Source organism: Dermochelys coriacea, chromosome 10 (assembly GCF_009764565.3).
Source record: "Dermochelys coriacea isolate rDerCor1 chromosome 10, rDerCor1.pri.v4, whole genome shotgun sequence".
NCBI classification, from domain to species: domain Eukaryota; kingdom Metazoa; phylum Chordata; order Testudines; family Dermochelyidae; genus Dermochelys; species Dermochelys coriacea.
Window position 1 is genome coordinate 22,762,275 of NC_050077.1, and position 12,234 is coordinate 22,774,508.

Sequence of the window (12,234 nt, forward strand, 5' to 3'; positions counted from 1 at the left end):
ATAGTTGTTACTGAATTAACAAGGAAATTTAACTTGTTTGAATGCAAAATTAATTGCAAGATTTCAATTCCTATACTGAATATAAAGTAATGCGTGTACATTTTTGTTATAAAATGTAGAATGAAGTTCCATTGTTTTTGCTGATTAACAAAAACAGTTTATAGGTATTTTTAATATTTCCACAGGGATTTAAGTGAAACCCTATCGTGAAAACTAATGATTATTTAGAGCATATTCTACCTCTAATTATAATTGTTTGTTTAAAAACGTGAAAATGTATCTGGCTATTTCCAAATAGAGCCATCTCTAGTATCCTTGTGACTTGGAGGTTCTGGACACTTAAGTAAAAGTAAGCATTGCTTCATAGATTTTTGGTATGAACTTCTGCTTGCAACTTCAGGGAGCTGATTAGTTTGATCACAGATAATATGCACAAATTAACATTTGTACTACCTACCTACAGAGAAGAGAGTGGATATCTGTGAAAATATTTTTGTTTTTTTGGCTTGAAATACAGAAGGGAAGGTGGAGGCTGTGAAGATAATTGGGGTACACATGCAAGCTCTAATGGACACTCCATATCTTTTGAGGGGTTCTAAATGTAGTAAAGTTGTTGTCCGGCTATACTGAAAGGAGGACAGGAGACTTTTGATATGGATTTAATCGGGCCACAGCTTTTATTAGATCTCTTGGACTACCCGGCAGATAAAAGTGTACAGTGCAGGCAACTCCATGTTTGTTCAAATTACCTGGGGCTTCTGGGTAGTTTCATCCTGGTCCCCCAGCCAATCCACTGCTTGGACCTTGCCATTCACCCCTGCTTGTAGGAGAGTTAAGGTGGGCTTTAAGAAAGGGGGTTGGCTCCCTGCTGTACCAATCATAGGAGTCCCCAACTCCCCCATTCCATTCCTTTAACCAGTACCTCCTTTTAAGTCCTTTACCAGGCTATTTATCTGGTCATTGGGTGCCTTTCCTGTGGAGTACCTGCACCAGACATCCACCCCACACTTACTAAATGAGTTGCAACATACAGCCTAACCACCTTTTCTCCTGATTTTCCCTCCCTCCCACCTCCCCCGGTGGGGAACATGGGGGGGGAAAAAAATCTCAAAATTCCTTCCCAGCCCCCCTAAAAAGGAGCAATTAGCGCAATGCCCACAGCAGGTCCTAACCCAACCTGATATTCACACCTTTAGGGGAGGGAGGGTGGGTGCTGCCTTGCCTACTGGGTGGAGAAAGGGCTTCCCACACCCAGGGCTTGCACATTTTAAAGCCTTCTGTCCCTTACATTCCCTGGGGGTGAGTCAGCACCGCAAAGCTGACAACCACTCACCTTTTTGCAGCAGTTTCTGACCTCCTGCCTCCCCACTATAAAGCACTGCTACCTTAAGCCTGGACAGTGTTCCCCCTCCCTCCCCCCCCGCTTAAAGGTGCAGTGTGGTCATTCAAAGTGAAGTTTGGGAGAGTAGATTAATTTACCACAGAGGTGGCTTTTCACCAAACTTTCTGAAATGCAGAGTTAAGATCTAGTGATGATAAATGTGGTGGCGTAAAAGCCATGTCAAATTTAACTTTTATTTCATGTCATCTTAGATGTTGCTGCTGAAGAAGAGTGTAGGTATCCAGGCCACTGCACATTTGCGTATTGCCAGGAGGAGATAGATGTGTGGACTCTAGAGCGCAAAGGAGCCTTTAGTCGAGAAGCTCTCTTTGGAGGAAATGGAAAGATCAACTTTACAGTATCCCAACTCCTTCAAGAACACCATGGACTATTTATGTTTCTTTGTGAGGTGCTTCTTTAAAGGCATATTTGACTGCTTGTTTCCTAAAGAAATGAAAAACTGTTTAAAATTGTTTCATATAACAGCTTTGCTAGACAGTAAGGTGAACTGCTTACAAAACGATTTGGTTCATGACTAACTTGTAAGCATTGAGGTGCATGTTGGATAATAGTTTGCACTGTCTACATCGCTAGTAGAATCTTTTAAGGTGATTTCATACATGAAGCATATATTCAACTTTTCTTTAATCCCTTTGTTTTTGTATTTCAGAAATGCTTTGATCACAAACCTAGAATAATAAGCAAAAGGAACAAGGATAATTCTTCTTCTTGTTCTCACCCTGCCATGCATGACTTTGAAGATAACAAGTATGTCTGTCTGAATATACTCAATATAAGTTTCAAATTAAAAGTACAGTAGAACCTCAGAGTTATGAAGTTGTTTGTAACTCTGAAATGATCGTAACTTTGAACAAAACATGATGTGTTTTTTCAAAAGTTTACAAATGAACATTGACTAAACACAGCTTTGAATCTTTTACTATGTGGAAGAAAAATGCTGCTTTTAACCATCTTAATTTAAGTGAAACGAGCACAGAAACCATTTCCTTACCTTTTCAAATCTTTTTTTTTTTTTTAAAACTTACCTTTTTATTTTTTAGTAGCGTATGTTACAATAATACTGTACTGAATTTCTTTTCTTTTTTTGTCTCTGCTGCTGCCCAATTGCATACTTCTGGTTTCAAATTGTGTGTGGTTGACTGGTCACTTCATAACATTGGTGTTCTTAACTCTCAGGTTCTACTGTAGTGAGGTTTCAAAGCATTTTGAATTCTAATTTTCATTCCACAACTGCAGATTGGCTTTCTCCTCTTAGTTGCTAGCAGTTTGGTAGTTTTGCTGCGGTAGTAGTAACAATAGAGACTTTTTAGCCAACAAGCATTAAAAACATAAATTTTGCCTGACAGCATCTTTGTGCTATAGGTATTGCCTTTATCTTACAGGTGGGAACCTGAGGCAAAAGGTTCTATTACCAACAAATAGTTTGCTTTGAATTAATGCATTTGTTGCATTTTCTTGTCTAAAATATAGTCCTACATCATTAATTATAAAAGTGATAACTTCTTTCTCAATACTGAAGAAAACCAGTGATGTTGATCAGCTACTCCCATCTGTTTGAAACCATTAACCATCAGTTCCCCTTACTAAGGGCTTCTGTACCTGGCAAACTGCATTGGTTTACTAAAGGTGTGACTTTAAACTGATATAGTTAAACCTTTACAAACCTCTCATGTCAGCTACAGTATGATGGTTTTTTTTAGCTTAAATCTATTTCTAATTGACTTAAGCTAAACCAAAATAAGTTACTCTTAAACTAAAATAAGAGTATCCAGATAAAGGTTTGCATCAGTTTAATTAAACTGGTGCAATTTTGTATGAGGATAAGGTTTGAAAGCTTATCTAGCTTCATTATTTTGAGGAAAATTCTAAGTTTAAAAAAACAAAAGATCCCACAGAGCTCCTTATGTGATTAGGTATGTAGTTACAGCAATTTAGACTACAATGAGAGCACTATTAAATATATGGGGACTCTATCGTCTGTAGGAATTAAATTTACACTGTTTGTAGTGTTTCTCGTTCTAAGTAAAGGAAACACTGCAAATATGAGAGTAAGGTAAATACTGTAAAGTCGGTCCATTTTTCAATGCAAGCCTACAAATAGTTATTGGTAAGCTTCAGGTTGTGCAGGTGGGAATATTTACTTGGCAGTGGGATGTTATGTCTTTGTCTTTGGAAACAATGGGTATTGTTGGGTCCAGTATTCTTCAGTAGGCAGTATTAGATTTGATAACAGACAGCTCTGATTTCTGAGACATTTTTTCTCTCTCTCTCTCTTCCTCTTCCTTCCCGCCCCCTCCCCCTGCTTGCCCTGCAAATGGTTAATTTAGATTCTAATTCTGTAATCTGCAGACTCTGTTCCTGTTCAGAGTTCCATTGCTTACAGTGGGGCTTCACCTGGTCTTAAGCATCTACCTGCATCAGTGGGCTTGCAGGAACAGGACTTGAGTTTGGAGAGTAATTTTATTCAAATTTCTTCTATTGAATTTAAAAAAAACCTGTAGTATAAAATTACTGAATGGGGGTGTTTCCAGTGGAGTCCTGCAGTGATCAGTTCTTGGCTCAATGCCACTCAGTATTTTATCTGTGATCTAGAAGAAAATATAAAATATCACTGGTAAATTTTTTTAGATGAAACACAGGTTGGTGAGGTAGTAAATAAAGGCCTGCGTATAGTGAGACTTAAAGTTAATTTCTTCCAGTTATCAAAGAGCAGGTTAAGAGATAGCTATTGTGGTCTAGGTGCACCAATACAGGGAAAAGATTTGATATTGTAGAGGACTCTTTTTAATTTAGCAGACTAAGTGGCTGGATGTTGAAGCTAGACTAATGAAAATGGAAATAAGATGCAAATTTTTAAATGAGAGTAAATAAGCTTCTTGGTACATTTTGTGCTTGTAGTACCTACCACAGTGGTCTATAATTGGGAGGGCTTCAAGAAGCTACTGCAGTACAAATCAGTAACCATTGGAACAGCTTTCCTAGTAATGTGATGCATTCTTCATCACTTGGAGACTTTTAGGGCATGCTTACAAGGAGCAGCAATGAGGGCTATGGGGGTGTTTTTTGTAAAGTGCACTAATGTGTTGTGCACTAACTGGTCTGTGTAGATCCTGTTAAAATGCACTAAACTTTTAGTTCATGCCAATAGCTTTGAAACAGTACTATGTTAAAGCACACCCGGGAACTGTTAGTCTATGCCAGTAGGGTCTACATGGACCAGTTAGTTTGCAACATGCTAGTGTGCTTTAGAAATCGCCCCCCCCCCCCCCGCCCTCCAACAGTGCACATTACTGCTATCTGTAGGCAAGCCCAACGTAATTTCTGCTTAAGCTAGAGTTGTGTAAGCTTGATACAAGGGTTACTGGGGTAAAATCCTATGGCCTGTGTTTTATGCACAAAGTTGGACTAAATGACCTTTATGGTCTCTTGGCCTTAAAAATCTGTTCTTGACAAATGCCTCCCTTGGCTGTACATAATCTACTCCCTGACTTCTGTAGAAGTTGTGCGTACACATACCTCTGAGGAAGGAGAGTAGGTGTCTATGTAATTCCATGGCAGTTTCCATGACAGTAGAATCCAGGAGCACAAAGAGCTCTGAATACTACCTATTTGTTACTTTAAAGCGCAAATGTACCAATTTGTGGTGCATGCTGATATATAAACTCATATTTTCCAAAGTTTTAATAATTAATTCCTTAAGTGGAAAGACCTCATAGTCACAGAGAGAATTCACTTGTAAACATTTAAACAAACAGCAGTGATCTAGGATTACTCTGCCTACCAGTATATTAAAAGATACTTTAAAGAGCTGTCAAAATTTAAAATAAAATATGAAGTGGAAAGAATGGTAACATTGCATGCTTTCCATATGCACAAGGAAGATCAGTAACTTTACAGAAAGCTTAAAATATTGATTTCTTTTCAAAAACAGGTGCCTTGTCCACATTTTGCGAGAAACTACAGTAAAGTATTCCAAAATCCGTTCGTTTCATGCTCAGTGTCAGCTAGACCTGTGCAGGCATGAAGTCCGTTATGGCTGTTTAAGAGAAGATGAGTGTTTTTATGCACACAGTCTTGTAGAACTCAAAGTTTGGATAATGCAGAATGAGACAGGTATGTTTGGATTTAAATATTAACCCCTATTCCCAGTGCAAAAAGATAAAAGAAATGCAATTCCTTGACCCATTAGTCAGTGTCTTCTACTTACCTCTTGTAGTCTTCTGTACATCTAATAAACCATTGGTCAGTTTTATTAGCTAGTGGGTATTGAGTAAGACTGCTAGACATATAAAATTAGGAAACTTTTTAGCTTTAACTCAAAACTAATAGTTTTTAATCATGGAATCATAGGACTGGAAGGGACCTCGAGAGGACATTTAATCCAGGGATTCTCAACCTTTTTCTTGCTGAGGCCCCGTTCAACACACTATTTTAAAAACTCCAGGGCCACTGGGGACTTGGGGGCGGGAGGGACTCTTGTGCTTAGGCATAGTTCGACTTCTATTTTGTGGGGGCAAGGGCTGGCAGGGCTCGCGACAGCTCCACACAGCAGGGTCCAGGGAGGGAGTACCACCTCCACCTCCAACTCACCTCGGTAGGCCACCCAGCCTGTCTGGGTTGTGGGAGCCCGCAACTAAAAATAGAACTCAAAGTGGGGACTCAGTTCAAAAAGTCTGAAAACCACTCGGGATGAGGGCAGGGAATAGCAAGGGACTGTGTGCAGTGAGTAGTGTAGCTCAGTGTGCTGGGAGGGGATAGCTAGAGGCTGTGTGCCGGGAGAGGTATAGCTAGGGGCTGTGTGCGGGCAGGGGGGTAGCTCAGGGTGCAGGGAGGGGTGTAGCTAGGAGCTGTGTGCGGGCGGGGGGGGTAGCTCAGGGTGCAGGGAGGGGTGTAGCTGGGGCAGGGTGCAGGCAGGGGGTAGCTAAGGACTGTGTGCCAGGAGGGCTCCTCCTGCCATGGCTGCTTCCCCGAGGGCTCTGCCAGCCCCAAAGCCGGGTCCCCTCATCCGGGCGGCTCTTACCAGCTGCGTGAGCAGTCAAAAGGGGCTGGTAGCTGAAGAGCAGCAGTAACCCCGGGCACCAACAGCAGATGGGAGAATGCAACGGCTGCCCACTTCATGGTACCACCAGCCAGAGGAGCAGCTGCCCTGCACTGCCTGGCTCTGGCTTTCCCACCTACAGCCTGACCAGAGGGATGGGCCTGGGGGAGAGGAAGAGGTAAGGGGGTGGAGCTGTCCCCAGACTGCCCTACTCTGTGTAAGGCACTGCAGTTTGGGGGAAGAGGTGCAAACCCTTGTCTGTTGTTGTCGTGGTGTTCCCTCCACTCCACCCACTCTGGGGCGCAACTCCGCCTGTGGGCTCAGAGCTTCTGCCCGTGCGGAGTGCCAGGGCTCAGAGAGTGAGGGGAAATGCTGGGGCTGCTGGCTTCAGCCCTGCGCCGCTCCCAGCTTCAGCCCCATGGCGGGTGCTGGGACTTGGGACACCGGGTTTCAGCCACAGGGCCCCACGAACCCCCCTGAAAGGGCTTTTGGATTCTTCGTTGAGAACCACTGATCTAGTCCAGTTTCCTGCACTGATGGCAGGACTAAGTATTATCTATACCATCCCTGAGGTGTTTTAGCTTTAGGTCTTGGAAATGTGTTCTTGTTTTAGTTTTATTACAAATTGCTTTGACTAGAAATTGAGATATTTACTTTGAAGGCAAAGGAGAATGTTTCTGTTGAGTGTTAAAGACCTTGATCAGGCTTCTCTTTTTGTTACAGGTCATTGAGCCAGTTTTTTGAATTTTTTACTTGTCCAGAGTCTTTGTTCCTCTAACTCTAAATGGCTTAATGTTGCTACAAAATTTCCTTATTGTTAAATCTCCTTTTCTTCAGGGAAGCACCCCAGTCTGGAATGGGCTGCTTCTCTTTGCCTCATTGTGGTTGTCAACTTTTTTGGTATGGTTTTGGTGGTCCCTCCAACCAACTTGCAGTGGACGTCAGCTACTCTCTCTACCTTGCTGTGTGAGGGAGCACTGCTTTAAATATTAGTTGGGTTGATCATCATGGGTGGCAATGATGCCCAGAAAAAAGGCAGTGTGGGCAATGTGGAAATGATATGGTGTCCCATAATTGGTCCCCTTTTTGCCCAGACTGTCACTCTGAATGTGCTCGTTCCTTGGAGAAGGAGCATCAGGTCAGCTTCACTCTGTGTGGAAGTGTATCGGCCAACTTAAGATGACCCCAGGCCAATAAAAGTTTCAGAGGAAGACTGTCACATGGAAGTATACAGAATCCTCCCAGTTCTCTGTTGCTCTAGCCCATTTATCTCTACTTGGCCTTTGAGGATTCCTTTTTGTGGAAGGAAGGATAGCTGCTCTCCCTTCCTTTCTTGCCCCCCAAAATGTCTAGGTTCAAGGGTAACTGCTGTTTCCTCTTAACCCCATAAACTTCTTACTAAAAGGGTTAGGCCATCCCACAAACATGAGTGTCCATGTGGGTGCTTCTCTCCTATGCATGTCCAGACATAGTCAAGGCTTAACTTCTCATCTTCTAGAAGGCCAGTTGATAACTTATAGACTCTGAGTGTTGGAGGACTCTGAAGAAGGGGAATGCTCACCTGAGTGGGAAGCCCCTTCCTGCCCCTGCTCCAAATCCAGGCACAGATCTATTTTTCTTTACAAGGACTCCGAAAGTCTGATAGAGTTGATGTCTTTAGTCTTCAGCCTCTCCATGGACATTGTGGAAAAGAAACCTTGGTAGGGCTTTAATGATATGGAAAGATGTGCAGTAAAAGTCCATATCTCTGAGGACATTGAGATTATTAAAGAGCCTGAGAGAAAAGTGGTTGCAAGAATGGCTATCATTAAAGGCAACATGACAGTCTCTTACATCTTGCAAGATGCATAGGCAGGTCTTGGGGCAGGGGAGGGGGTCTCTCTCCTGAGTAACACTGATCTGTACATGAGGAGGGTTTTATAGGAGCCTTGTGAACATAAACTGGAGTCTCATTTTTGGAAAAACGAGCTGGTTTTCAAGAGGATTGCAGCTAGCTTGCCTGTGGTCATTTGCACAAAGCCCTTAGACACCTGGCTCCAGAATTTGAAAACAGGCTCTTTAAAAGATGAAAACTTAGGCGATACTTTGGTCCATCTGTGAATGTATTTGTGTTATGTGGACAGTGTAGGATTTTAGGATGTCCTTAACTGGTTTTAAGTGCTTTTTTTTGTAAATGTTGTGGTAGGTAACACCACTGTCTCTTTGGCAACCTTAGCTGTTTTTTGGAGGGATTCAGTAGCACTTGAACATGTATATGAATAAAACTTCCAAATTGTCTAAGACCTTTGTTTTCTCCTCTGCAGGTATGTCACATGATACTATTGCTCAAGAATCAAAGAAATATTGGCAGAATATGGAAGCAAATGCACATGGAGCACAGGTATTTCCACTCATCTTTCTGAGGAAGCAAATTTATGTGGGACTAGCGTGATTAGTGACGTACTGGTTTTGATGTCAGTGTTTATAACATGATTTAACTGTTAGTTTATATCACAGAATGGTTGTCCCAAGCGTATGCCTCAAATGATTCCCTTCTCTTTCCCCCGTACGTTTTTTTATTAAAAAAAAAAAAAAATTAAGCTTTCTGGATACTTCAGATATTCTTATTTTCCTAATCCCAGATTTCTCGTTACACATGTGTAGTTACTTTTTTACCCCTTTGCTTATTTTGTTATAAGCAGAATATAAATCTTCAAAAATGTATTCTTTCAAATTCTTTCTTCAGCTGAGGACCTAGCATAAATCCTTTTCTAGTAGTTTATTTTGTTTATACTTCACATAGTTTGCCCATTGCCAGAATCTCTGGGTGCATTTATACAATCTAAACAAAATTAACTAACATGCTGTCATTAAGAGAAATTTCTAGTTTTTAAGATTGCAAATCTAGGTCTTTTTTGATATATTTATAAGCTCTCGAGTATTTAACACATCTAGAAACATTTTAGAATCCTTTCGTGTCTTCAGGGGTATTTAATTTATGTATGGGATTTCTCTGCAGATGCAAATCACTTTTTTTTTTTTTTTTTAATTTAAGATTCTTGGCAATCAAATGAAGCATGGATCTCTAAATTTGAAAATGAAGTTTGTGTGTGCCCAGTGCTGGAGAAATGGTCAAGTTAGTGAGCCAGACAAAAACAAAAAATACTGTAGTGCAAAAGCAAGACACCCGTGAGTAAACAGATAACTTCAAATGCATAATGTCTTTCAGTAAACCATTTTGTAAAAACTTCTGGGTGATCTGTATAGGAAATCGGACTATTAAAAGGGATGCAAAAAAGCAAGTGCAGTTGAAGTAGAACTTGGGCTGAAAGGCTGAAGAGTTTAAAGGGTGTTAATAATCAAGAATAAAAAATGCATGTTACACACTTCAGTTGGCAGTTTATACTGACTTTATTTTTCCTTTAACTCACAACCATGATGGGTGTTTGAGACCTAATAAATTGCATTAAAACATATATGGCTTTGGGCCTCTTTAGGTCCAATCATTGTCTTTACTGTTGACAAATAGTACAGTATGTATATGTATTCTATATGTTTGAATGCTTCCATATTCCTTAGATGGACCAAAGATCGTCGTGTGGTGCTGGTGATGTCTAATGAGCGTAAGAAGTGGATGACCATTCGTCCTCTTCCCACGAAGAAACAAGTGCCTTCGCAGTTTGATGTATATGTTTATCTAAAATGATCTTTTTAATTAAGACACTTAAGTCATTGGAAAATACTAGTAAAGGGCCTGATTTCTGCAGCCACTGTGTGTGAAATGTCTATTGAAATCAGTGGGAGTCACTGGAGCAACTGCAGAGCCAGGTGCTAGGAAGGACTGAGCTCATTTTTTTTTATTGCTGAAGCTCCTCCAAGTCAGTGAAACTTCAGTAATAAAAGTATAGAAGGTATTAATATAAAGTATTAAGTAATCTCATTTGAAGTCTGTAAAATATTAATATAGTTCTCATAAAAACCCTAATCAAAAGAGTGCATAATATTTTGAGGGTGAGACACACTCCATACAATATTGGAAGAGACCTGGAATTTCATTTCTTCTTGTGCAGTTGTCAAGATGAGTTTGTAAAATCCTGCTTCCTGGGTTCTTACAACTCATTACTTCAAAAAGGTTCCGTTTTTCAAAGAGCATTGTGTGATTTATTACAGTGAATGGAAGGCATCCAGCTAATAACGTAATGCATAAATTTAACCTTACATTTTTGGAGTACTGTCAAAAATAAATAATTTGAATTCCTGCATAATAGAAATACAGCACAGACCGAAAATGTTATGTTCTAATCATGGTGTGATTTCTAAGTCATAACTGTCTACGTCCAACATATGCTTTCTGCTAGCTTTGCAGACTGATGAGCCCTTCTGTAGCTAGTGCTTCATAAGGGTTTTTAAGACTAGATAAGATCAATGTGTTATGGGCTGCAGCTGTGTCCAATATTACCTGTATGGCCCTGAGGATGTCACATGGACTACAGCTGTGTGCTGATTGGGTCACAAGTGGCCTGTGGGCCAGAAGTTGAGAACCACTGCTCTGACAGCTTATTTGGAAGACAACTATTTATGAGTTACAGTATTAGTAGTAACTTGTCTGCTTATCAGAATGTTAATGTGCCTGAAGCAAAGCTACAAAAAATCTTTCATCACCCATCATAACTTAACATATGCCTAAAAGATATTTTTATTCATATTTAGTTGTGCAATCATATTGCTTCAGGCAAGAAATGTCAATATGTTGGAAACTGCTCCTTTGCTCACAGTCCTGAGGAGAGAGAGATGTGGACCTATATGAAAGAGAATAGTAGTAAGTAAAAATTGTGTGAGGGTATTAAACACATGGTGTTTTTTCTTTTCTTTTTTTTTCTTTTTTCTTTTTCCATCTCTCTCCTACAATAAGTACCTCTCAATCTTCCATAGGCAATCTGGTGGGTAGATTTTTCTTCAAGTAAACCAGGCCTTTTGTCTTAATGAGACAAAATTAGTGTCTAATACATAGTAACACCATTTTAATATAGGTTTATATACATACCAGGTGATTCATTATGTGACTGAAATTAGTAATTACTGTCATTGCAGTTTTTAGCTTTGAAGATTATTGATGAGTAAGTAAAGAGTTGGTTGAATGTAAAAACACTATTTGCAACCATTTATGAGAGCACCAAATTCCTGTTCAAATCAGCTGTATTTGTATTTATCTTTTTTGCAAATTGGGTTTTGTTTGTATATTAGGGGGCTTGCTGTCTGCAAAAATACCTGTGTTCACATGTAAACAAGAGTATTCACTATTCATTCTTGGGTTTAAAATTTGTTGTCCAATCAGGGAGGTTATTAAGGAGAAATAATACCATGTGACAGATCGCAAAGAACAAAGATGGAATAACTGAAGTGATACTAACATTGGTTTGCAAATGAGGAGACAGGATAAATATTGTATTTGTAATGCATTTGACTAGCTCTAATAACAGGCTTAATGATAAAATCACAGATCAGCATAATTGGGCCCAATTGCAATTGGGGCCTTTGGGTGATAGCTAAAATAAATATTTGCTACTCATCAGGGTGGATAAAAATCAATGATTTTTTTTTATTTAAATTGTTGTGGGGTTTTTTTAAATAAAATGCTTTTTGAGGGGAAAAAACCCTAAAGATAGCTCATCATGGAATAGGGATTATAAATTCTAATTCTATAATATGATATGATATATATATTCATGTAATGTTTAAGAAAAATTTTGTTAATGAGTTCCAGTAGTTCATGGATTAGGGAACCAATCTTATGGGGTTCGCAGGCTTCTGTATA

General features: G+C 39.9%; 1 protein-coding gene across 7 annotated transcripts in view; it reads left to right on the top strand.

Annotated features, from left to right (window-relative positions):
- ZC3H7A (zinc finger CCCH-type containing 7A) overlaps positions 1-12,234 on the top strand; it is a 46,016-nt gene that overhangs the window by 29,735 nt on the left and 4,047 nt on the right. For 6 of the 7 annotated variants that reach the window (XM_038417834.2, XM_038417837.1, XM_038417840.1 and 3 more), the window contains 7 exons: positions 1,594-1,790; positions 2,052-2,149; positions 5,334-5,515; positions 8,744-8,820; positions 9,475-9,608; positions 9,999-10,104; positions 11,130-11,238. In XM_038417834.2, coding sequence (XP_038273762.1) covers positions 1,594-1,790; positions 2,052-2,149; positions 5,334-5,515; positions 8,744-8,820; positions 9,475-9,608; positions 9,999-10,104; positions 11,130-11,238 — 903 coding nt within the window. Of the gene's footprint in view, positions 1-1,593; positions 1,791-2,051; positions 2,150-5,333; positions 5,516-8,743; positions 8,821-9,474; positions 9,609-9,998; positions 10,331-11,129; positions 11,239-12,234 lie in introns of all 7 variants that reach the window. The other variant, XR_006274503.1, reaches the window with a different exon arrangement.